This window comes from Oncorhynchus mykiss, chromosome 4 (assembly GCF_057628025.1).
Source record: "Oncorhynchus mykiss isolate SJ-2025 chromosome 4, ASM5762802v1, whole genome shotgun sequence".
NCBI classification, from domain to species: domain Eukaryota; kingdom Metazoa; phylum Chordata; class Actinopteri; order Salmoniformes; family Salmonidae; genus Oncorhynchus; species Oncorhynchus mykiss.
Window position 1 is genome coordinate 84,538,438 of NC_143025.1, and position 27,784 is coordinate 84,566,221.

Consider the following 27,784-nt stretch of genomic DNA (forward strand, 5'->3'; position numbering starts at 1 on the left):
TGATTGAGCTGTTTTGTATTGTAGTAATGTGGTGCCAGCCTATATTTCCTTAAATATTTATTTTACCAATACATGTTGTCATGACGTTGGCCTGGAGGGTAGGTTTATGACAGTCATAAATACCTCTTCCCCCCTTTTTCCTCTCTCTACCCTACTGAGGTTACATTTGCAAAACCCTTGGTTAACATAGAGATTCTGGGAAGATCAGTAGGTGGGGGGAAATTAACTATATTCTGGTAATCCAACCAATTGAACATATGCGGTGGTACTTAATGAATATGATGTCAGTTCGGTTGTCATCTGAGACATTCTCATCAATGATAAAATGACATAAACTCTACAGTGGAAAGTCTACACATCAGAGTTATCGGATTCACATGGAATTGTTGTTCAATTTAAATGTTTGAATATGAAATTATTTGTGATGGGATGAAATGTGATTTTAGTTTCTAAAATGTGAGATGTGGGTTTTCATAAGATAGGGCTGCTCAATCAGTGGCCCCGCCCCTGTGAAGGGACATGGGCTATAAAACTTTTCAAACACGCCCTTCTCTCTCTTCCTATATAAGCCCTTGACGACAATAGAATTTCCTGTTCCAACGATGTGAGGACGACGGTCCTATGTCAGAATGGTTCAGATAATAACTACAGAACGAAGCTAACATCAGTGTGAGCTTTGGTTGTGAAATGGTATGAACTTTGAACTCTTATTCACTACAGAAGTGATACCTCCTAGCCGTTGACTTAGCAACAGCAGATGCAACGAGGGTTGCACAGACAGAGTATCCCGTCTATCACACAACAACGTTACTACAACGTATCCAATTGACAACCAGAGACGTTCTACAAAGGACTCGGTTAAATATTTATTGCATTTTCCTTTTCCAAATGGGCGGTAATTTAGAATGCATAAGATACTGTATTTACGATAGCCCAGCTTCTTCCCTTTGTTCCTCAGTCTTCCCGCTCTTTCACTCAAACCCAGCCACTTTTATTTTGTGTAACAAGCTGTCATATCTGTTCCGCCCGCTAGGGACGTTTTCCTTTATGACGTAATTTGTAATCAAGTTATGATTTCATTAGGTGTATGTGTAATTCTGTGTGATTAGTTAGGTATTTAGTAAATAAATAATTACACCCAATTTTGCATTGCTGATTCAAATTGTTAGCTAGGGTTCGTGCAGATAACTAAGAATTTACAACTTTCAGATGAGACTGAATTGAGGTGACGATTGATATTGACTGCTATTGGTGTAAAATATTTTTTATTTGGAAGATAACAGCTCTATAAATATTATTTTGTGGTCCCCCGACTCTCTAGTTAATTACATTTACATGATTAGCTCAATCAGGTGATATTAATTATTATTAATTATTATTTTATAGAATAGCATGTCATATCACTTAATCCGGCATAGCCAAAGACACAACAATGTCATTGAAAAATAAAAGTGTTTTGGTCAGGAGGTACCCAACAGAACATAACTACAGGAGGTAGGGTAGTATAGATTATAGATTCCTGATTTCTGTAACCGCTAGTTTACCTGTGAAATATTGACATAAGCACAGAACCACTTGTTTTTCAAACATGGTCCTGTTTTATCAATTACTGTGCTGGACAATGGACAGTTCATAACCTGTCAAATGACTATGTAGCTTAAAGTTATGTGTGCATTTGTATTTATTTTCACAATTAAGATGATGACGCTACAATTATACACATTTACAATAGGCCTATATCTACAAAAACATACACATACAGTGCCTTGCCAAAGTATTCGGCCCCCTTGAACTTTGCGACCTTTTGCCACATTTCAGGCTTCAAACATAAAGATATAAAACTGTATTTTTTTTGTGAAGAATCAACAACAAGTGGGACACAATCATGAAGTGGAACGACATTTATTGGATATTTCAAACTTTTCTAACAAATCAAAAACTGAAAAATTGGGCGTGCAAAATTATTCAGCCCCCTTAAGTTAATACTTTGTAGCGCCACCTTTTGCAGCGATTACAGCTGTAAGTCGCATGGGGTATGTCTCTATCAGTTTTGCACATCGAGAGACTGAAATTTTTTCCCATTCCTCCTTGCAAAACAGCTCGAGCTCAGTGAGGTTGGATGGAGAGCATTTGTGAACAGCAGTTTTCAGTTCTTTCCACAGATTCTCGATTGGATTCAGGTCTGGACTTTGACTTGGCCATTCTAACACCTGGATATGTTTATTTTTGAACCATTCCATTGTAGATTTTGCTTTATGTTTTGGATCATTGTCTTGTTGGAAGACAAATCTCCGTCCCAGTCTCAGGTCTTTTGCAGACTCCATCAGATTTTCTTCCAGAATGGTCCTGTATTTGGCTCCATCCATCTTCCCATCAATTTTAACCATCTTCCCTGTCCCTGCTGAAGAAAAGCAGGCCCAAACCATGATGCTGCCACCACCATGTTTGACAGTGGGTATGGTGTGTTCAGGGTGATGAGCTGTGTTGCTTTTACACCAAACATAACGTTTTGCATTGTTGCCAAAAAGTTCAATTTTGGTTTCATCTGACATCATCCCACTTGTTGTTGATTCTTCACAAAAAAATACAGTTTTATGTCTTTATGTTTGAAGCCTGAAATGTGGCAAAAGGTCGCAAAGTTCAAGGGGGCCGAAAACTTTTGCAAGGCACTGTAGTCACACACATACTGTAAATATATATATATATATATATATATATATATATATATATATATATATATATATATATATATACAGTGTCTTGCGAAAGTATTCGGCCCCCTTGAACTTTGCGACCTTTTGCCACATTTCAGGCTTCAAACATAAAGATATAAAACTAAATTTTTTTGTGAAGAATCAACAACAAGTGGGATGATGAGCCACATGAATATGAAGGACTATCAACATCTTGCTGTATACACATTTAATACATCTCTCCCCCCTCTCTCTCTCTCTCTCTCTTCCTCTCCCTTTTCGGAGTGTTACCTACAACCGAGTGCTCTATCAACCTCTCTGCCTCTCCCTGCCTCTCTCTGACTCTGTCATTCTCTCTCTGTCTGTCTCTGCCTCTCTCTGCCTCTGTCATTCTCTCTCTGCCTCTTTCTGCCTCTCTCTGCCTCTGTCATTCTCTCTCTGCCTCTTTCTGCCTCTCTCTGACTCTGTCATTCTCTCTCTGCCTCTCCCTGCCTCTCTCTGACTCTGTCATTCTCTCTCTGTCTGTCTCTGCCTCTCTCTGCCTCTGTCATTCTCTCTCTGCCTCTTTCTGCCTCTCCCAGCCCCTCACTGCCTCTCCATGCGTCTCTCAGTCTCACCCTGTGTCTCTCTGCCTCTTCCAGCCTCCCTCTGCCTCTTCCAGCCTCTCTCTGCCTCCTCTCTCTGCGTCTCCCAGCCTCTCTCTGCCTCTCCCTGTCTCTCCTAGTCTCTCTCTGCCTCTCCCAGCCTCTCTCTGTCTCTCCCAGTTGCTCTCTCTCTTTGCCTCTCTCATTCTCTCTCTGCCTCTCCCAGCCTCTCGTGGCCTCTTCCAGAATCCCTCTGCCTCTTCTAACCTCTCTCTTCCTCTTCCATCCTCTCTCTGCCTCTCCCAGTCACTCTCTGGTCCTCCGGGTTGTTTGGATTTACGAGCGAGTACTTGACCACGTCTGAGCCCCTCAGATTCACCGTCACTCGTCAGGGAGGCAGATTGGCCCCGCAGCCTGGCAGGTGGGGCCCATACCAAGCCTACTGCTGCAGCTCGCTTTTATTTGGACATAAAAAGTAATGAAACAGGGGAATGATACGAGTGTTTTACTGCTAATCATGTGTCCCTTTGTCCCTATTAAAGCCTTGTTTGCATAACAATCTACACAAACACACTCCCTCTTCCCACCATCTGTCTGTCTGTCTGTCTCTTCCTTTTCTTTCTCTCTCCCCCCTCCCTCTCTCTCTCTCTCTTTCTCTCTCTCTCTCTCTCCCTTTCTCTCTCCCACCCCTCTCGCTCTCTCTCTTTCTCTCCCCCCCTCTCTCTCTTTCTCTCTCTCTCTCTCCCCGCTCTCTCTCTTTCTCGCTCTCTTTCTCTCTCTCCCCTCTCCCCCTCTCCCTCTTTCTCTCTCCCCCCTCTCCCCCTCTCTCTTTTTCTCTTCCCCCCCTCTCTCATTCTCTCTCCCTATCTCCCTCCTTCGTCTCTTTCTTTCCCTCATTATTTTTCTCCCTCCTTCTTCCTCCTCTTTCGTTCCTCTGTTTGTCTTTCCTTCTATGTTCCTCTATGGTTTCCATACCCAGATATCTCAGTGTGCTCTGTGCCATTTAAGTTAATGGACTCAGCCTGGAAATGTTGTCAAGTAAACAGCAACTCATGAAATATGCAGCTGGCTCCTGTATGTGCAGCCAACCATGCCCGGCCCAGCCCCGGTGGCCTCTGCACCAGCCAGCAGCACACACACACACACAGACACACACCATCGAGACACACACACACAGATAAATAGACACACGCCTCCGCTACACCCCAGAAAATCAGCCCGTTCTGCACTTTCCCCAAAACTAGGTGAAATGCAGCATGCTAACTGAATAGGCTGTAGACTACTCCTAAGGATGAGTCAGTATGAGGTTTACATACGGGTCTATTTGCTGTATTCAACCACAGGTCTACTTCTTGTTTCTCTTTATATGAGCCAGCGCACTCATCATCCCCTCCATCTTGTTCTTAGCCGGGGGGGTGATTCTGTCCCCCCAAGATACCTACTGCAAAGGTAATACCAGGAGCAGACCAGGACTTTTCAAGTACTCATGGTAGTCACTTATCATTTATATAGCGTTTACACTAAAAGGTAACTATGTTCTATGATATCAAATACAGGTCTCAGAAAAACAAATCATACTTGAAGGTATTTTGAAAACCTTTCAGAAAACCAAATATTATTTGAAGTTATTTGAAAACAGAAATATATTTATTTAACTGCTGCCAAATATTTGATGAAGAACCAAAAACTACAACAGTTAGTTGAATTAGTCTAAATATAAGATCATAAGCACATATGCATCTTAAATATAGCCTCAAATGAAATCCGACGGACTTGGATGGAATCCGCTCAACATTAGACCACTTTTACAGCTTCAAAATGACTAACAAATATATTTCCATAATGTGTGAGACATACAGTAAGGTAATACAGTACAGTAATACAGTAAGGTAATACAGTACAGTAATACAGTAAGGTAATACAGTACAGTAATACAGTACAGTAATACAGTAAGGTAATACAGTAAGGTAATACAGTACAGTAATACAGTAAGGTAATACAGTACAGTAATACAGTAAGGTAATACAGTAAGGTAATACAGTACAGTAATACAGTAGGGTAATACAGTAAGGTAATACAGTACGGTAATACAGTACAGTAATACAGTAAGGTAATACAGTAGGGTAATACAGTACAGTAATACAGTAGGGTAATACAGTACAGTAATACAGTAAGGTAATACAGTACAGTAATACAGTACAGTAATACTGTAGGGTAATACAGTACAGTAATACAGTAGGGTAATACAGTACAGTAATACAGTAAGGTAATACAGTACAGTAATACAGTAAGGTAATACAGTACAGTAATACAGTAACACTTGACAAACTGTAACTTTGTGATCATTACAGTAGCAACCTTGCTGTTACATAGGACTTTGGAAATTATTTTAGAATTGCATAATAATGGAGTTATTACATAAGTGGAATAAGGAACAGTCACTATTACTCTTGTGTACAGTAGTTACAAAAACTCTCAGATCATCGCTATGCAATTAAATATCAATTACCAACATTTTATGTAACATCATGCTAATAAAATGTTGCTCCAAAAGTATTTCCAGTTGTATTACATAGGCACAATAACAGTTTAATGTTAAGTGATACTGAGAATGCTCAGTAGTAAAGATCTATGGCTATGGCGAAAGGAAACTAAACATCCCAAAATTGTCTTCTTAAATCAACTATCAACTAGGCTGAAAATCATGTTAGTTTGTATTCTGAATAAACTACCCCTTTATAGACGTTATAGTGTGTGTTTGAAACAAGAACACTTACCTTCAGATGGACAAATCATTTCTTAGTTGTTTTTTTCTAGGCATCCAACTTGCTCTATCTATGCAATGTTTGTCAATGGCATTAAATTACTCTACAGTATTTTCAGGTATCATACAATTAATTGCAGCTTTCAACCTTTTCAGTGGCATGTTGAAAGAGCCACACGGTAGTTGAGCATCACAACATATTTATAATTATCTGTACAAAATCTAATTTGTTCATTTGTTTGACTTGGTTATGTACACCTGGAGCAATGGACATTCAGGAGAATGGATATTTACAGAATTATCAGATAGAAATGTAACTTAAGAACGGGAAGAATACAAATAGCAACATAGAACAGATCTACTGCTGCTTAGATTTGCTTTCAATGAAAATGACAGATCTGTAACTCAAATTTCTACGTGAATTATGACGGGTCGCCCAACAAGTTACATGTTGCAGCATTAAAACTATAATTATTCCAGGTATGACCAGGAGTACACGCTAATATGCACTCATTCATGTAACCACACACACACACACAAACACACACACACACACACACACACAAACACACACACACACACACACACACACACACACACACACACACACACATACAGAAGCACACACACACACACAAAATAAATACAGTCCTTGAGTCTGAAAGCCACTAAAAGTGTAATATAAGTCCTCTTCTACAGTACAGCATCGTGCATTATTCAATAGAGTGGCTTTCATCCCAGTGCTTATTGCTTGGTGACTATGGCCTTGTGATATAGATGACCTCTCCTTGGGCTTCATGTCTAGCTCTTCTAACTCTACGTTCTCTCACCCCTTTCACAACGACAGTATCCTGGTGGTCCTATAGTTTCTCTGTGTGCGTGTGTGTGTGTCTGTGTGTGTGCGGTTACATGAGTGTGATGATGTCATCTCCCAGTCTTGGCAGTACTGTGAGTTAGTCAACTCAAAGGTCACGCATCATATGAGCAGCGGCGCTTCCCTGCTGCGGTTACCGTGACTGCCAGGGGAAAGGTATTATGGGTAGAGGGCGGCGTTAAGGTAGGGGAGTGAGGGTCGGTGAGAAGATTGGCGAGATGGCAGGCTATTTGGCGTTGCGAGTCAATCCACTTACGAAGAGCACTGCGCTCTTCATTCCCTTCTATTCCCTCCAGTCACAAGAGTGCAAATTCAAAAAGTAGCCATCGCATATTGCATTTAGGCTGGAATCGCTGGCGCTTCACTTTCAATCAGGTTGCTCTTTTTTGGAGAGGAAGAGAAGAGGGGGAGGAAGGGGGACAGAAAATAGCAGTAAACGGCCAACTTGTATAAAAATGTCAATGCTGTCAGCAAAACCGCCTCACGGTCCTTCCTCCGGTATCGAGGCAGATACATTTTGTTTTTATCTAGACCTGATATTATTATCATTTTATTGTTGATAGAAAGTGCCTTGTGGAGCCTTATTCGCAGCAACTCAAGGACATTGTATATTCAAGATATGAGAAAATGCAATGTAGTACAGTGTTGCCCCTCCTATCACCTCATATTCACATCAACGATGTCTGTATTGAACCCTTAAATCACAATAACAGACAGCCTGCCATTTCACTTTCAGATCTAGTTTCCAATTCCAACTATTTTATTGAAGTCATTGTAACCTACTGTGTGTTATAGACGGTACATGCAAAGAAACATTGTCCTGTGCTGGTTAACTATGGCCCTGAGTTTAGCTGTTTGTTGTTTCAATTGGGATTATTTGGTATTTTATTAGGATCCCCATTAGCTGTTGCAAAAGCAGCAGCTACTCTTCCTGGGGTACATAAAAAACATGAAATATGACATAATGCAGATCATTAATAGACAAGAACAGAACTACATATTTAAAAACACAGCCTACATATCAATACAAACACACAAACTATCTAGGTCAAATAGGGGAGAAGCGTTGTGCCGTGATGTTTCTTTATTTGTTTTTTGAAACCAGGTTTGCTGATCATTTCAGCAATATGAGATGGAACAATAATGGCTCTATATAATACTGTACGCTTTCTTGAATTTGTTCTGGATTTGGGGACTGTGAAAAGACCCCTGGTGGCATGTCTGGTTGGGTAAGTGTGTGTGTCAGAGCTGTGTGTAAGTTGACTATGCAAACAATTTTGGATTTTCAACACAATGTTTGTTATAGCAGGAGTTCATATAATTTAGCCTGGTCCCAGACCTGTTTGGAGTGTTTAGCCAAGTCATTGTCTTGCCAGAGAGCACAAACACATCCATAAGGGCCATGTCAGGACAAACACTAACCTGGCTTCAGATCTGTTTGTACTGTACAGTACCAGTCAAAAGTTTGGACACACCTACTCATTCAAGGGGTTTTCTTTAGTTTTACTATTTTCTACATTATAGAATAATAGTGAAGACATAAAAACTATGAAATAACGCATGTGGAATCATGTAGTAACCAAAAAAGTGTTAAACAAATCAAAATATATTTTATATTTGAGATTCTTCAAAGTAGCCACCCTTTGCCTTGATGACAGCTTTGCACAGTCTTGGCAATCTCTCAACCAACTTCACCTGGATTGCTTTTCCAACAGTCTTGAAGGAGTTCCCACATATGCTGAGCACTTGTTGGCTGCTTTTCCTTCACTCTGTGGTCCAACTCATCACAACCATCCCAATTGGGTTGAGGTTGGGGGATTGTGGAGGCCAGGTCATCTGATGCAGCACTCCATCACTCTCCTTATTGGTCAAATAGCCCTTACACAGCCTGGAGGTTTGTTGGGTCATTGTCCTGTTGAAAAACAAATGATTGTCCCACTAAGCTCAAAACAGATGGGATCGTGTATCGCTGCAGAATGCTGTGGTAGCCATGCTGGTTAAGTGTGCCTTGAATTCTAAATAAATCGCAGACAGTGTCACCAGCAAAGCACCCCCACAACATCACACCTCCTCGTGCTTTACGGTGGGAACCACACATGCGGAGATGATCCGTTCACCTACTCTGCATCTCACAAATCACAGCGGTTGGAACCAAAAATCTCAAATTCAGATTTGCACCTGTCTAATGTCCATTGCTCGTGTTTTTTGGCCCAAACAAGCCTCTTCTTCTTATTGGTGTCCTTTAGTAGTGGTTTCTTTGCAGCAATTAGACCATGAAGGCCTGATTCACACAGTCTCCTCTGAACAGTTGATTGTTGAGATGTGTCTGTTACTTGAACTCTGTGAAGCATTTATTTGGGCTTCAATCTGAGGTGCAGTTAACTCTAATGGATCTTCCTTTCCTGTGGCGGTCCTCATGAGAGCCAGTTTCATCATAGCGCTTGGTGGTTTTTCCGACTGCACTTAAAGAAAGTTCTTTAAATGTTCCGGATTGACTGACCTTCATGTCTTACAGTAATGATTGACTGTCATTTTCTCTTTGCTTATTTTAGGTGTTCTTGCCATAATATGGACTTGGTCTTTAAAACCTGTTGTGATTAGGGGGCAGTATTTTCTTTTTTGGATAAAAAAACGTTCCCGCAGTGAGCGGGATATTTTGTCAGGACAAGATGCTAGAATGTGCATATAATTGACAGCTTAGGATAGAAAACACTCTAAAGTTTCCAAAACTGTAAAAATATTGTCTGTGAGTATAACAGAACTGATGTTGCAGGCGAAAGCCTGAGAAAAATCCAATCCGGAAGGGCCTCATGTTTTGAAAGCGCTGCATTCCAATGAGTCCCTATTGAGCAGTGAATGGGCTATCAACCAGATTACTCTTTCTCCGTATTCACGAAGGTGTCTACAGCATTGTGACGTAGTTTTACGCATTTATGTTGAAGAATATCCGTAAGCGGCTACATTGCGCAAGTGGTCACCTGATGCTCCCAGAGAGATTCTTGCGTAAAATACAGAGGTAGCCATTACTCCAATCGGTCCTACTGAAAAACGAATTGTCCCGATGGATATATTATCGAATAGATATTTGAAAAACACCTTGAGGATTGATTATAAACAACGTTTGCCATGTTTCTGTCGATATTATGGAGCTAATTTTGAATATTTTAAGCCTTTTTCGTGACTGCAATATCCGGGCGATTTCTCAGCCAAACGTGAAGAACAAACGGAGCTATTTCGCCTACAAAAATAATATTTTTGCTATCTAACTGGGAGTCTCGTGAGTGAAAACATCTGAAGCTCATCAAAGGTAAACTATTTAATTTGATTGCTTTTCTGATTTCCGTGACCAAGTTAGCTGGACAAAATGCTATGCTAGGCTATCGATAAACGTACACAAATGCTTGTCTAGCTTTGGCTGTAAAGCATATTTTGAAAATCTGAGATGACAGGATGATTAACAAAAGGCTAAGCTGTGTCTCAATATATTTCATTTGTGATTTTCATGAATAGGAATATTTTCTAGGAATATTTATGTCCGTTGCGTTATGCTAATTAGTGTCAGGCGATGATTACGCTCCCGCATGCGGGAAGGGGAGTCACTAGAGGTTAACCAGATAGGGATATCTTCTGTATACCACCCCTACCTTGTCAAAACAGCTGATTGGCTCAAACACATTAAGAAGGAAAGAAATTCCACAAATTTACTTTTAACAAGGTTAATTGAAACGCATTCCAGGTAATTACCTCATGAATTTGTTTGAGAGAAAGCCAAGAGTTTGCACATCTGTCATCAAGGTTAAAGGGTGGCTACTCTGAAGAATCTCAAAAATAAAATAGATTTTGATTTGTTTAATGCGTCTTTGCTTACTACATGATTCCATATGTGTTATTTCATGGTGTTGATGTCTTCTACAATGTAGAAAATAGTAAACATGAAGAAAAACCCTGGAATGAGTAGGTGTGTCCAAACTTTTGACTGGTACTGTATATCAAAAGCATACTGTAAGAGATGGCTATAAACAGATCTGGGACCAGTGCTAGTCTCGTGCTCACCCTGACATGGACCACTGAACACAGTCTTCATTCATTACTGCTCCAGCCTGCCAGCCAGCCTGTATCCCTCTAACACGGTGAAGAGTTATTCACAGTACCCCTCCACCAAGCAAATGCATTAGCTGGCAACACGTAGCTACCCCTCTCGCTGCTTTCTTTTCATAATACAACCACAGATCAGCATACCACTGCCCTACATATAGAACATCAACCTGTCCTTATGTCAGCTCGTGTTAGTCACAGCAACAGTGCAGAGCCGCCACGGAGCACAATAGCACAATATCACGATGGCTCTCAATAGCAGGCTAGAAGGAGTGGTCCGCCATTACGGCTTGTTGTTTGCATGAAACAGGAAGCAGGGCCTCTTTGAGCCGACACGGTGCACAGTGGCACAATATCACGATGGCTCTCAATAGCAGGCTAGAAGGAGTGGTCCACCATTACGGCTTGTTGTTTGCATGAAACAGGAAGCAGGGCCTCTTTGAGCCGACACGGTGCACAGTGGCACAATATCATGGTGATAGATCAATAGGAGGCCAGAAGGACAGCTAGTTGTGTGTGAGCCGCAGCTGTGTTGAGGGGTGTAAGTCAGTAAAGCATGAAGGGTCTCTATGGAATTACATGGCACCAATTACATGTCCTTACATACCAACTGCTCTGCATGTTCCACAATCCACACGCTGACGTACACTGGCAGAACAGTTAACTTACCTTTTACTACGCTAGCCCGAAGCGATACTGTCTCACACGTACAAGAATATGCATGCAGAACCAAAGACACATGCAGACTTAAAAACGCACACATGCACGCAAGCACCCACCCACACACACAGAGAAGGCCTATAAGACCACCCATGATAACACTGGCCATCAGCCAATCCCATACTCCACACAGACACATGAGGAACTTGATATATCCCTAGTAAAGCCACACAGGCCATTCCCTATTATGTCTCAATGCACTCTATACACAGCATCTCAACTCTATACCCAGCATCGCAACTCTATACCCAGAATCTCAACTCTATACCCAGAATCTCAACTCTATACCCAGCAGCTAAACTCTATACCCAGCAGCTAAACTCTATACCCAGCATCTAAACTCTAGACCCAGCATCTAAACTCTATACCCAGCATCTAAACTCTATATCCAACATCTCAACTCTATACCCAGCATCTCAACTCTATACACAGCATTTCAACACTATACCCAGCATCTAAACCCTAACCCAGCATCTCAACTCTATACCCAGCATCTAAACTATATACCCAGCATCTCAACTCTTTAACCAGCATCTAAACTCTACACCCAGCATCTCAATCCTACACACAGCATCTCAACTCTATACACAGCATCTCAACTCTATACCCAGCATCTCCAAGTCAAACACTTTGATGGGGTTAGGAGTTGATAGATAAGGTGTGTATTCTCATTAACCCGGCAGCGCAGATCCATCTCTCTCTCTCTCTCTCTCTCTCTCTCTCTCTCTCTCTCTCTCATATATATATACATATATCTCTCTCCCTCTGTCTCTCACAATTCAATTCAAGGAGATACATTGGCATTATTTAACGTTGCCAAAGCAAGTGAAGTGGATAATATACAAATGTCAAATAAACAAAAATGAACAGTAAACATGACACTCACAGAAGTTCCTTCTCTCTCTCTCTGTGTATAGTAAACATGACACTCACAGAAGTTCCTTCTCTCTCTCTCTCTATGTACAGTAAACATGACACTCACAGAAGTTCCTTCTCTCTCTCTCTATGTACAGTAAACATGACACTCACAGAAGTTCATTCTCTCTCTCTGTGTACAGTAAACATGACACTCACAGAAGTTAATTCGTCTCTATCTCTGTGTACAGTAAACATGACACTCACAGAAGTTCCTTCTCTCTCTCTCTCTGTGTACAGTAAACATGACACTCACAGAAGTTCCTTCTCTCTCTCTGTGTGTACAGTAAACATGACACTCACAGAAGTTCCTTCTCTCTCTCTCTGTGTACAGTAAACATGACACTCACAGAAGTTCCTTCTCTCTCTCTCTGTGTACAGTAAACATGACACTCACAGATGTTCCTTCTCTCTCTCTCTGTGTACAGTAAACATGACACTCACAGAAGTTCCTTCTCTCTCTCTCTCTATCTCTGTGTACAGTAAACATGACACTCACAGAAGTTCCTTCGTCTCTATCTCTGTGTACAGTAAACATGAAAATCACAGAAGTTCCTTCTCTCTCTCTGTGTACAGTAAACATGACACTCACAGAAGTTCCTTCGTCTCTATCTCTGTGTACAGTAAACATGACAATCACAGAAGTTCCTTCGTCTCTATCTCTGTGTACAGTAAACATGACACTCACAGAAGTTCCTTCGTCTCTATCTCTCCCTCTGATGATACAATCTTCCTTCTCTCTCTCTCTCTCTCTCTCTCTCTGTGTACAGTAAACATGACACTCACAGAAGTTCCTTCGTCTCTCTCTCTGTGTACAGTAAACATGACACTCACTGAAGTTCCTTCGTCTCTATCTCTCCCTCTGATGATACAATCTTCCTTCTCTCTCTATCTCTGTGTACAGTAAACATGACAATCACAGAAGTTCCTTCGTCTCTATCTCTGTGTACAGTAAACATGACACTCACTGAAGTTCCTTCGTCTCTATCTCTCCCTCTGATGATACAATCTTCCTTCTCTCTCTATCTCTGTGTACAGTAAACATGACACTCACAGAAGTTCCTTCGTCTCTATCTCTGTGTACAGTAAACATGACACTCACAGAAGTTCCAAAATAATAAAAACATTAAAAATGTCATATTATGTATATATACAGTGTTGTAACGATGTGCAAATGGTTAAAGTACAAAAGGGAAAATAAATAAACATAAATATGGGTTGTATTTACAATGGTGTTTGTTATTCACTGGTTGCCCTTTTCTTGTAGCAACAGGTCACAAATGTTGCTACTGTGTGGCACACTGTGGTATTTCACCAGTAGAGGAGTTAATCAAAATCGAGTTTCTTTTCAAATTCTTTGTGGATCTTTGTAATCTGAGGGAAATATGTGTCTCTAATATGGTCATACATTTGGCAGGAGGTTAGGAAGTGCAGCTCAGTTTCCACCTCATTTTGTGGGCAGTGTGCACATAGCCTGTCTTCTCTTGAAAGCCAGGTCTGCCTTCGGCGGCCTTTCTCAATAGCAAGGCTATACTCACTGAGTCTGTACAGTGTCAAAGCCTTCCTTACGTGGGGGTCAGTCACAGTGGTCAGGTATTCTGCCACTGTGTACTCTCTGTTCAGGGCCATATAGCATTCTAGTTTGCTCAGTTTTTTTGTACATTTTTTCCAATGTGCCAAGTAATTATATTTCTTGTATTCTCATGATTTAGTTGGGTCTAATTGTGTTGCTGTCCTGGTCTGTTTGTGTTTGTGAACAGAGCCCCAGGACCAGCTTGCTTAGGGGAATCTTCTCAAGGTTCATGATGGCTTTGTTATGGAAGATTTGGGAATCGCTTCCTTTTAGGTGGTTGTAGAATTTAATGGCTCTTTTCTGGATTTTGATAATTATTGGTTATCTGCATGCATTATTTGGTATTTTACGTTGTACACAGAGGATATTTTTGCAGAATTCTGCATGCAGAGTCTCAATTTGACGTTTGTCCCATTTTGTGAATTCTTGATGGGGGAGTGGACCCCAGATCTCACAACCATGAAGGGCAATGGGTTCTATAACTGATTCAAGTATTTTTGCCAGATCCTAATTGGTATGTTGAATTTTATGTTCCTTTTGATGACATAGAATGCCCTTCTTGCCTTGTCTCTCAGATCGTTCACAGCTGGAAGTTACCTGTGGCGCTGATGTTTAGGCCAAGGTATGTATAGTTTTTTGTGTGCTCTAAGGCAATGGTGTCTAGATGGAATTTGTATTTGTGGTCCTGGCAACTGGAACACCATTATTTTGGTCTTACTGAGATGTACTGTCAGGGCCCAGGTCTGTCAGAATCTGTGCATAAGATCTAGGTGCTGCTGTAGGCCCTCCTTGGTTGGTGACGGAAGCACCAGATCATCAGCAAACAGTATACATTTGACTTCAGATTTTAGTAGGGTGAGGCCGGGTGCTGCAGACTGTTCTAGTGGCCTCGCCAATTAGTTGATATATATGTTGAAGAGGGTGGGGTTTAAACTGCATCCCTGTCTCACCCCACGGCCCTGTGGGAAGAAACGTGTGTGTTTTTTGCGTGCATGGATTTTATAATATTGTATGTTTTTCCTCCAACACCACTTTCCATCAGTTTGTATAGCAGACCCTCATGCCAAAATGAGTCAAAAGCTTTTTTGAAATCAACAAAGCATGAGAAGGCTTTGCCTTTGTTTTGTTTTGTTTGTTTGTCAATTCCGGTGTGCAGGGTGAATTTGTGGTCTGTCGTACAATAATCTGGTAGAAAGCCAATTTGACATTTGTTTTCACTGAGTACATTGTTTTCACTGTGGAAATGTACGAGTCTGCTATTAATGATAATGCAGAAGATTTTCCCAAGGTTTTTGTAGACACATATCCCACGGTAGTTATTGGGGTCAAATTTGTCTCCATTTTTGTGGATTGGGGTGATCAGTCCTTGGTTCCAAATATTGGGGAAGATGCCAGAGCTAAGGATGATGTTAAAGAGTTTTAGTATAGCCAATTGGAATTTGTTGTCTGTATATTTTATAATTTCATTGAGGATACCATCAACACCACAGGCCCTTTTGGGTTGGAGGGTTTTTATTTTGTCCTGTAAATCATTCAATGTAATTGGAGAATCCAGTGGGTTCTGGTCGTGTTTAGTAGTTGATTCTAAGATTTGTATTTGATCCTGTATTTGTTATATATGTATCTGTTTGTTCTTTGTTATAGAGTGGTTTAACCATACATCTCCATTTTGGATAGATAATTCTTTGTGTTGTTGTTTGTTTAGTGTTTTCCAATTTTCCCAGAATTGGTTAGAGTCTATGGATTTTTCAATTATTGAGCTGATTTCTGACGTGCTGTTCCTTCTTTTTCCGTAGTGTATTTCTGTATTGTTTTAGTGATTTACCAGAGTGAAGGCGTGGACTCAGTTTTTCTGGTTCTCTATGTTTTTGGCTGGACAGGTTTCTCAATTTCTTTCTTAGATTTTTGCATTCTTCATCAAACCATTTGTCATTGGCGTTCATTTTCTTTGGTTTTCTGTTTGACATTTTTAGGTTAGATAGGGAAGCTGAGAGGTCAAATATACTGTTAACATTTTCAACTGTCAAGTTTACACCTTCACTATTACAGTGGAATGTTTTGTCCAGGAAGTTGTCTAGAAGGAATTGAATTTGTTGTTACCTAATGGTTTTTTTGGTAGGTTTCCACACTACATTCCTTCCATCTATAGCATTACTCAGTTCCTGTGGCTTTGTTGCCTCATGATTGAGTATTGCTCTGTTCAAGTAGACTGTGATTTTGCTGTGGTCTGATAGGGGTGTCAGTGGGCTGACTGTGAACGCTCTGGGAGACTCTGGGTTGAGGTCAGTGATAAAGTAGTCTACAGTACTACTGCCAGGAGGTGTACCTACAGTAGGAGTCCTCTCGAAGCCTACCACTGACTATGTACATACCCAGCATGTGACAGAGCTGCAGGAGTTGTGACCCGTTTTTGTTGGTTATGTTGTCATAGTTGTGCCTAGGGGGGCACATGGGGGAGGGAATGCTGTCACCTCCAGGCAGGTGTTTGTCCCCTTGTGTGCTGAGGGTGTCAGGTTCTTGTCCAGTTCTGGCATTTAGGTCACCACAGACTAGTACATGTCCCTGGGCCTGGAAATGATTGTTCTCCCCCTCCAGGATGGAGAAGCTGTCTTCATTAAAGTATGGGGATTGTAGTGGGGGGATATAGGTAGCACACAGGATGACATTCTACTCTGTTAATTAAGATAATTTCCTTTTGAATTTCTTGCCAAATGTAAAATGTTCCTGTTTTGATTAATTTGATGGAGTGAGTTAGGTCTCCTCTATCCTCTGTACCCCTGAGTCCCTTCCCTGTTTCACACCTGGTAGTTTGGTGGATGGGACTAGCAGCATCTCTCTCTGTATCGCTCTCTCTCGCGCCCACTCTCACTCTCTCTCTCTCTCTTTCTGTCTCACTCTCGCTCTCTCTATCTCTCTCTCTCTCTCTCTCTCTCTCTCTCTCTCTCACTCTCTCTCTCGTTTTCTCTCTCGCTCTCTCTCTCTGTATCTCTCTCTCTCTATCTCTCTGCATATCTTTCTCTTTCTCTCTCTCTCTTTCTCTCTCTCACTCTCTCTCTGTCTCGCCCTCTCTCACTCTCTCTCTCTCCATCACTCTTTCTCTCACTCTCTCTCTTTCTCTCTCTCTCTCCTCTATCTCTCTCTCTCTCTCTCTCTCTCTCTCTGTCTGTCTTTCTCTTTCTCACTCTCTATCAATTCAATTCAAATCAATTCAATTTACTTTATTGGCATGACATAACAATGTACATATTGCCAAAGCTTACTTTGGATATTTAAAATATGAAAATAAGAAGAATCAAAATTGTCGATGGGACAACAGTAACAACAATAACCAAGGGTCAAAATAACCATAACAATAACAATAAGCATATAGTAGAGTACATGTGCAGGTTGATTGGTCTGTCAGACACTGTCCCTCATCTTATGGCAGGCAGCAATATAGTGCGCTGCCATCCCACAGCTCTCTGCGTCCTCCCCCAACAGGACGGGTAGCCTACTCTCATCAGAGAGGTCTTTGAAACCTTGAATAAGGGTTTCAAATTTGGGGAAATGACACTCTCTAATTGTTTATATTTTTTACATTTTGTCAGGAAATGCAGCTCCGTCTCAGGTTCTGCTGTTGTGAGGTGGTTGCACAGCCTTTCCTCTACAGGCAGCCAGGTTTTCCTGTGTCTATCCTTCTCAATGGCAAGGCTGTGTTCACTGGGCCTGTACTTTGTCAAGGTTTTTCTAAGGTTTTGATCAGTAACCATGGTCAAATAGTTAGCCACAGTGTACTGTCGATTTAGGGCCAGATAGCATTGCATTTTGCTTTGTGCTTGTGTTTCCCAATAAGCAATGTAGTTTTGTTTTGACTGTGTTGTAATTTGGTTTATTCTGATTGATTGGATGTTCTGGTCCTGAGGCTTCAGTGTGTTAGTAGAACAAGTTTGTAAACTCAGCCCCAGGACCAGCTGGATGAAGGGACTCTTTTCTTTGCTCAGCTCTTGGCATTGCAGGGCTTGGTAATGATATGAGAGGGGGTCACTGTATTTTAGATGTTTCCAAAACTGAATTGCTCTTTTTTGAATTTGTATTATTAGTGGGTATTGGCCTAATTCTGCTCTGCATGCATCTTACAGAACTCTGCATGCAGGGTTTCAATGGGTGTTTGTCCCATTTGATGAAATCTTGTTTTGCAAGTGGATCCCACACCTCGCTGCCATAAAGTGCAATTGGTTCAATGACACATTCAATTAGTTTTAGCCAAATTTTCATAGGTATTTCAATTTGATTTTTTTTGTAATGGCGTAGAATGCCCTGCTTTCTCTTTCAGTTCACTCACTGCCTCATTAATATGGTGTCCAGTTAAGCTTATTTTTAAACCTAAGTAATTGTAGTGTGTGCAGTACTCTATGTATACAGTGGGGAGTACAAGTATTTGATACACTGCCGATTTTGCAGGTTTTCCTACTTACAAAGCATGTAGAGGTCTGTAATTTTTATCATAGGTACACTTCAACTGTGAGAGACGGAATCTAAAACAAAAATCCAGAAAATCACATTGTATGATTTTTAAGTAATTAATTTGCATTTTATTGCATGACATAAGTATTTGATACATCAGAAAAGCAGAACTTAATATTTGGTACAGAAACCTTTGTTTGCAATTACAGAGATCATACGTTTCCTGTAGTTCTTGACCAGGTTTGCACACACTGCAGCAGGGGTTTTGTCCCACTCCTCCATACAGACCTTCTCCAGATCCTTCAGGTTTCGGGGCTATCGCTGGGCAATACGGACTTTCAGCTCCCTCCAAATAATTTCTATTGGGTTCAGGTCTGGAGACTGGCTAGGCCACTCCAGGACCTTGAGATGCTTCTTACGGAGCCACTCCTTAGTTGCCCTGGCTGTGTGCTTCGGGTTGTTGTCATGCTGGAAGACCCAGCCACGACCCATCTTCAATGCTCTTAATGAGGGAAGGAGGTTGTTGGCCAAGATCTCGCGATACATGGCCCAATCCATCCTCCCCTCAATACGGTGCAGTCGTCCTGTCCCCTTTGCAGAAAAGGATCCCCAAAGAAGGATGTTTCGACCTCCATGCTTCACTGTTGAGATGGTATTCTTGGGGTTGTACTCATCCTGCAGGATTTTAATCCATGACTGCGTAGTGTGTTACTAATGGTTTTCTTTGAGACTGTGGTCCCAGCTCTCTTCATGTCATTGACCAGGTCCTACCGTGTAGTTCTGGGCTGATCCCTCACCTTCCTCATGATCATTGACGCCCCACGAGGTGAGATCTTGCATGGAGCCCCTGACCGAGGGTGATTAACTGTCATCTGGAACTTCTTCCATTTTCTAATAATTGTGCAAACAGTTGTTGCCTTCTCACCAAGCTGCTTGCCTATTGTCCTGTAGCCCATCCCAGCCTTGTGCAGGTCTACAATTTTATCCCTGATGTACTTACACAGCTCTCTGGTCTTGGCCATTGTGGAGAGGTTGGAGTCTGTTTGATTGAGTGTGTGGACAGGTGTCTTTTATACAGGTAACAAGTTCAAACAGGTGCAGTTAATACAGGTAATGAGTGGAGAACAGGAGGGATTCTTAAAGAAAAACTAACAAGTCTGTGAGAGCTGGAATTCTTACTGTTTGGTAGGTGATCAAATAGTTATGTCATGCAATAAAATGCAAATTAATTACTTAAAAATCATACGTGATTTTCTGGATTTTTGTTTTATATTGTTTTATATTCCGTCTCTCACAGTTTAAGTGTACTTATGATAAAAATTACAGACCTCTACATGCTTTGTAAGTTGGAAAACCTGCAAAATCGGCAGTGTATCAAATACTTGTTCTCCCCACTGTATATATACCAATTGAGAACTTTGGTCTAATTCCCTGAGATCTGGATCTTCTCTGGAAAATCATTATTTTAGTCTTTTGGGGGTTTACTGCCAGGGCCCAGGTCTGGCAGTACTGCTCTAGCAGGTCAAGGCTCTGCTGTAGGCAATGTGCTGTGGGTGACAGCAGGCATAGGTCATCTGCGAAGAGTAGGCATTTAACCTCTGAATTGTGAAGACTAACAACAGGGGCTGAGGATTTTTCTAGAATAGTGGCGAATTCAATAATGTAAATATTGAAGAGTGCAGGGCTCAGATTGCAACCCTGGCGAAGGCCCCACCCCTGGTTAAAGAATTCTGTTATTTTCTTGCAAATGTTAATGCTGCACGTATTGCCAGTATAAGTTGATTGAATAATGTCATATGTATTACCCCTTACACCACTTTCAATAACTTTGTAGAACAGTCCTGTATGCCAAATAGTAACAAATGCTTTTTGGAAGTCGATAAAGCAAGCGTATATTTTGATATTATTTTGGTGGACATGTTTATCTATCAGGGTGTGTAGGTTGTAAATATGATCAGTCGTGCAATGTTTTGGTATAAATCCAATTTGGCTTTTACTCAAGACATTGTGCTTATTAAGGAAGTTTAAAACGTACATTTATAATACTACAGAAAACCTTCCCGTTTCTCTCTCTCTCACACTCTGTCTATCTATATTTCTCTCTTTCTCGCTCTATTTCTCTCTGTCTGTCTTTCTCACTTTCTCTATCTCTGTCTCTCTGTCTCTCTTTCTCTATTACTATTTCTCTCTCTCTGTCTCCCTCTCCCTCTCTCTCTATCTCTGTCTCCCTCTATCAATTCAATTCAATTCAATTCAAGGGCTTTATTGGCATGGGAAACATGTGTTAACATTGCCAAAGCAAGTGAGGTAGATAATATATAAAGTGAATATATAAAGTGAAATAAACAATACAAATTTACAGTAAACATTACACATACAGAAGTTTCAAAACAATAAAGACATTACAAATGTCATATTATATATATATATATATACAGTGTTTTAACAATGTACAAATGGTTAAAGGACACAAGATAAACTAAATAAGCATAAATATGGATTGTATTTACAATGGTGTTTGTTCTTCACTGGTTGCCCTTTTCTCGTGGCAACAGGTCACAAATCTTGCTGCTGTGATGGCACACTGTGGAATTTCACCCAGTAGATATGGGAGTTTATCAAAATCTCTGTCTCCCTCTCTCTCTGTTTCCCTATCTCTCTTTCTCTCTTTCTCTCTCGCTCTGTCTCGCTCTCTCTCCCGCTCTCTTGCTCTCGCTCTGTCTCTCTTTCTCTATCACTCTTTCTCTGTCTCTCTCACTCTTTCTTTCACTCTCTCTTTCTCCTTTTGTCTCTCTCTCTTTCTCTCTCTCTTTTCTCTATCTCTCTCTCCCTCTTTCTCTATCACTCTTTCTCTCTCTTGATAACTCTTTCTCTCTCTCTCTCGCTGTCTTTCTCTCTGTCTCCCTTTCTCTCTCTTACTCTCTGAGAGGGAGAGTAAGAGAGAGACCCTGAACATAGACACCAGACCCTGAACATAGAGTCGACACCACAGCAGAACAGTCCACACCAGACCCACCAGACCCTGACCATAGAGTCGAAATCACAGCAGAACAGACAAATGAAGAACCCCAAGCCCAGAGGCTCTCACCCCCTCTGAGCACCCCCCCTGTCAGCCACCCTGATAGCCCTTTTGACAACCCCCCCACACCCACTGAGGACAAACACAAGACACAGATTGTACTACTTATGGACTCAAATGGGAAATATATAGAAGAAAAAAAACTTTTTCCCAAACACAGTGTGTCTAAACTCTGGTGTCCAAACACCCAGCGTGCCCTCGACCTTCTGTCTGAGGCCAAACTAGGCTCACCCAGCCACATAATAATACACACAGGCACAAACGACCTGAGAGCACTGCAGGAAAGAGTGGCCACAGCACTGAAGAGAGTGATTGAAAAGGCTTCTTCTACTTTCCCCAACGCACAAGTGGTTATCTCCACCCTGCTACCACGAAAAGACTTCCACCCTGCCACAATACAGCGGGTAAATGCAAGTATTTCCCGTGACTGTGCCTCAAAACCAAACGTTTTCCTGGCCCACCACTCCACCCTGGACTTGAACAGCCTCTATGACCAGGTCCACCTCTACAAGGCAGCAGTGCCCACCTTTGCCCGAACTCTAAAGGACATCGCTCTCAAACGTATCCCCAACACTTCACACAGGAGCAACAGATCAATAGACACCCCATCCAGACCAGCGAGACACCCTCCCAGATCTGCAGGACCCCCCCCTGGACCTACACATAGAGGACCCACGCCAAGAGGAATTACATCCAGACCACAGTACACCCAGACACATCCACACCCCCACCCCAACCAATCAACACCCCCCCACGTCAACCATGCCCACACCCCATTTAGGCCCACCCAGGTCAGACCTATGCCACTCCTGCCCACCCCATGCACCCCACCCCCGCAAAGAGGGCCTCAACATGGAAGCCACACATACGCCCAGGTAGTGAGCGGGCAAACAGTCCCAACCCCCACTCTCACACTCGCCGAAGCCAATGGCATGTACCAGATGCTCAGCAGGCTCTGCTCACACTTACTGGCCTGAGGCCAAACCACGACCAACAACATTGGACACTCTATGGAACAAAAAGCCTTCACTATATTATCATGGAATATCCAAGGCCTGAGGTCATCTGCCTTTGGCCTAAAGAGCAGAAACCCGGACTTCACCAAAGAAATCGGTAATACAGACATTGTCATCCTGCAAGAAACCTGGTATAGAGGAGACGGACCCACTGGTTGCCCTCTAGGTTACAGAGAGCTGGTAGTCCCATCCACCAAACTACCAGGTGTGAAACAGGGAAGGGACTCAGGGGGTATGCTAATTTGGTATAGAGCAGACCTAACTCACTCCATTAAATTAATCAAAACAGGAACATTTTACATTTGGCTAGAAATTCAAAAGGAAATTATCCTAACAGAGAAAAATGTCCTCCTGTGTGCTACCTATATCCCCCCACTAGAATCCCCATATTTTAATGAAGACAGCTTCTCCATCCTGGAGGGGGAAATCAATCATTTCCAGGCCCAGGGACATGTACTAGTCTGTGGCGACCTAAATGCCAGAACCGGACAAGAACCTGACACCCTAAGCACACAGGGGGACAAACACCTGCCTGGAGGTGACAGCATTCCCTCCCACATATGCCCCCCTAGGCACAACTATGACAACATAACCAACAAAAACGGGTCACAACTCCTGCAGCTCTGTCGCACGCTGGGTATGTACATAGTCAACGGTAGGCTTCGAGGGGACTCCTATGGTAGGTACACCTATAGCTCATCTCTTGGCAGTAGTACTGTAGACTACTTTATCACCGACCTCAACCCAGAGTCTCTCAGAGCGTTCACAGTCAGCCCACTGACACCCCTATCAGACCACAGCAAAATCACAGTCTACTTAAACAGAGCAATAATCAATCATGAGGCATCAAAGCCAAAGGAACTGAGTAACATTAAGAAATGCTATAGATGGAAGGAATGCAGTTTGGAAACCTACCAAAAAACAATTAGGCAACAACAAATTCAATCCCTTTTAGACAATTTCCTGGGTAAAACGTTCCGCTGTAATAGTGAAGGTGTAAACTTGGCAGTAGAAAATCTTAACAGTATATTTGACCTCTCAGCTTCCCTATCAAATCTAAAAATCTCAAATAGAAAACCGAAGAAAATTAACAATAATGACAAATGGTTTGATGAAGAATGCAAAAATCTAAGAAAGAAATTGAGAAACCTGTCCAACCAAAAACATAGAGACCCGGAAAACCTGAGTCTACGCCTTCACTATGGTGAATCACTAAAACAATACAGAAATACACTACGGAAAAAGAAGGAACAGCATGTCAGAAATCAGCTCAATGCAATTGAAGAATCCATAGACTCTAACCACTTCTGGGAAAATTGGAAAACACTAAACAAACAACAACAAGAAGAATTATCTATCCAAAATGGAGATGTATGGGTAAACCACTTCTCCAATCTTTTTGGCTCTATAACAAAGAATAAAGAGCAAAAACATATACATGATCAAATACAGATCTTAGAATCATCTATTAAAGACTACCAGAACCCACTGGATTATCCAATTACATTGAATGAGTTACAGGACAAAATAAAAACCCTCCAACCCAAAAAGGCCTGTGGTGTTGATGGTATCCTCAATGAAATGATCAAATATACAGACAACAAATTCCAATTGGCTATACTAAAACTCTTTAACATCATACTTAGCTCTGGCATCTTCCCCAATATTTGGAACCAAGGACTGATCACCCCAATCCACAAAAGTGGAGACAAATTTGACCCCAATAACTACCGTGGAATATGTGTCAACAGTAACCTTGGGAAAATCCTCTGCATTATTATTAACAGCAGACTCGTACATTTCCTCAATGAAAACAATGTACTGAGCAAATGTCAAATTGGCTTTTTACCAAATTACCGTACAACAGACCATGTATTCACCCTGCACACCCTAATTGACAACCAAACAAACCAAAACAAAGGCAAAGTCTTCTCATGCTTTGTTGATTTCAAAAAAGCCTTCGACTCAATCTGGCATGAGGGTCTGCTATACAAACTGATGGAAAGTGGTGTTGGGGGTAAAACATACGACATTATAAAATCCATGTACACAAACAACAAGTGTGCGGTTAAAATTGGCAAAAAACACACACATTTCTTCACACAGGGTCGTGGGGTTAGACAGGGATGCAGTTTAAGCCCCACCCTCTTCAACATATATATCAACGAATTGGCGCGGGCACTAGAAAAGTCTGCAGCACCCGGCCTCCCCCTGCTAGAATCCGAAGTCAAATGTCTGCTGTTTGCCGATGATCTGGTGCTTCTGTCACCAACCAAGGAGGGCCTACAGCAACACCTAGATCTTATGCACAGATTCTGTCAGACCTGGGCCCTGACAGTAAATCTCAGTAAGACCAAAATAATGGTGTTCCAAAAAAGGTCCAGTCACCAGGACCACAAATACAAATTCAATCTAGACACTGTTGCCCTAGAGCACACAAAAAACTATACATACCTTGGCCTAAACATCAGCGCCACAGGTAACTTCCACAAAGCTGTGAACGATCTGAGAGACAAGGCAAGAAGGGCATTCTATGCCATCAAAAGAAACATAAATTTCAACATACCAATTAGGATTTGGCTAAAAATACTTGAATCAGTCATAGAGCCCATTGCCCTTTATGGTTGTGAGGTCTGGGGTCCGCTCACCAACCAAGACTTCACAAAATGGGACAAACACCAAATTGAGACTCTGCACGCAGAATTCTGCAAAAATATCCTCCGTGTACAACGTAGAACACCAAATAATGCATGCAGAGCAGAATTAGGCCGATACCCACTAATTATCAAAATCCAGAAAAGAGCCGTTAAATTCTACAACCACCTAAAAGGAAGTGATTCACAAACCTTCCATAACAAAGCCATCACCTACAGAGAGATGAACCTGGAGAAGAGTCCCCTAAGCAAGCTGGTCCTGGGGCTCTGTTCACAAACACAAACACACCCTACAGAGCCCCAGGACAACAGCACAATTAGACCCAACCAAATCATGAGAAAACAAAAAGATAATTACTTGACACATTGGAAAGAATTAACAAAAAAACAGAGCAAACTAGAATGCTATTTGGCCCTAAACAGAGAGTACACAGCGGCAGAATACCTGCCCACTGTGACTGACCCAAAATTAAGGAAAGCTTTGACTACGTACAGACTCAGTGAGCATAGCCTTGCTATTGAGAAAGGCCGCCGTAGGCAGACATGGCTCTCAAGAGAAGACAGGCTATGTGCTCACTGCCCACAAAATGAGGTGGAAACTGAGCTGCACTTCCTAACCTCCTGCCCAATGTATGACCATATTAGAGAGACATATTTCCCTCAGATTACACAGATCCACAAAGAATTCGAAAACAAATCCAAATTTGAAAAACTCCCATATCTACTGGGTGAAATTCCACAGTGTGCCATCACAGCAGCAAGATTTGTGACCTGTTGCCACGAGAAAAGGGCAACCAGTGAAGAACACACACCATTGTAAATACAACCCATATTTATGCTTATTTATTTTATCTTGTGTCCTTTAACCATTTGTACACTGTTAAAACACTGTATATATATATATAATATGACATTTGTAATGTCTTTACTGTTTTGAAACCTCTGTATGTGTAATGTTTACTGTTAATTTTTGTTGTTTTTCACTTTATATTTTCACTTTGTATGTTGTCTACCTCACTTGCTTTGGCAATGTTAACACATGTTTCCCATGCCAATAAAGCCCTTGAATTGAATTGAATTGAAACGAGAGCTAGAGAGAGAAAGAGAGAAAGAGAGAAAGAGAGACAGAGAGAGAGATAGGGAGAGAGTGAGAGAGCGAGAGACAGAGAGAGACAGAGAGAGACAGAGAGAGAGAGAGAAAGAGAGAGAGAGAGAGAGAGAGAGAGAGCGAGAGAGAGAGAGAGAGAAAACAGAACATCCCAGTCTCTTTGTTTTCTCATCACAGCGCATTGTGGCTCTTGGAGCGTTGTACATCACGGTGGAAATGTAAATTGCAGTGTCATGCTGAACAATCCTGTGGGGTTGCTGAGCCTCGGCTCTGTCAGGGCCAGTCACACAATGCCCCCACTGTTACAGCCAGCAAGCCTTGTTCCTCTGAGCTGCGTCTGTCCTTCTCTGGGAGTTTGGCTCTGTTGCTCAGCTCCCCTGGCATCTGTCTGTCTATGTGGGTCCGTGTGTGTGTCAGTCTGTCCATCTGTCCATCCATCAATCCCTTTGTCTTTCTGTCTGTTTGACTAGCTCTCTTTCTCTCTCTGTCCCCAAAGGAGCCAGGCCAAACACATGAAGTAAGACAGGAGGACGCTAGAGGAAGTGGTGACACGTACAGACCAGGGGGGACCAGCAGGGGGCTAGGAGTGGAGTGGAAGGCGACACAGTCACAAAGAGCAAGAGGTGGAGACCCTAGCAGGACAGGGCTGGAACAACAGCAAGGGGCGTCGGTCATGCTCTAGCACACGGAGAGGAGGCTAAACCTCACCAGAGATACACTGCCCCAAAAACCCTCCTCTCTCTCACCACCTCCCTCCCACTGCCCCTGCACTGCGGTGCCAGTGAGGATGCCCAGGCGGCTATTGTGACGGGTCGCGACGGTGTGTGTAGGTGGGCAGCCTGAGCTACGATGCGGCCCTGGGCGGGCTCCTGGCGCTGGGTTACCCTGGTACTGCTGGCGTGGGGCACGCTGCTATTCTACATCGGGGGCCACCTGGTGAGGGACAGTGAGCACCCAGAGAGATCCAGCAGAGAGCTATCCAAGATCCTTGCCAAGCTGGAACGCCTCAAGCAGCAGAACGAGGACCTACGACGCATGGCTGAGTCCCTCAGGTAACTACCTACCTGAAGGGAGATGTGTGTAGAGGGTTAGAGGTATGGGGGAGGTGGGATTGTGTGTGTGCGTTTGTGTGCGTGTGTACTTCCATGCGAGTGTGTGTGTGTGTGTGTGTGTGTGTGTGTGTGTGTGTGTGTGTGTGTGTGTGTGTGTGTGTGTGTGTGTGTGTGTGTGTGTGTGTGTGTGTGTGTGTGTGTGTGTGTGTGTTTC

The 27,784-nt window shown here is 42.2% G+C and overlaps 1 protein-coding gene across 1 annotated transcript in view; it reads left to right on the forward strand.

The window, feature by feature from the left end:
* The window catches only part of LOC110521089 (alpha-(1,6)-fucosyltransferase), a 168,454-nt gene that overhangs the window by 84,471 nt on the left and 56,199 nt on the right, over positions 1-27,784 (forward strand). The window contains exon 2 of the mRNA XM_036976164.2: positions 27,015-27,570. Within this exon, the coding sequence (XP_036832059.1) occupies positions 27,368-27,570 (203 nt within the window). The 5' untranslated portion in view covers positions 27,015-27,367. The remainder of the gene's footprint in view (positions 1-27,014; positions 27,571-27,784) is intronic.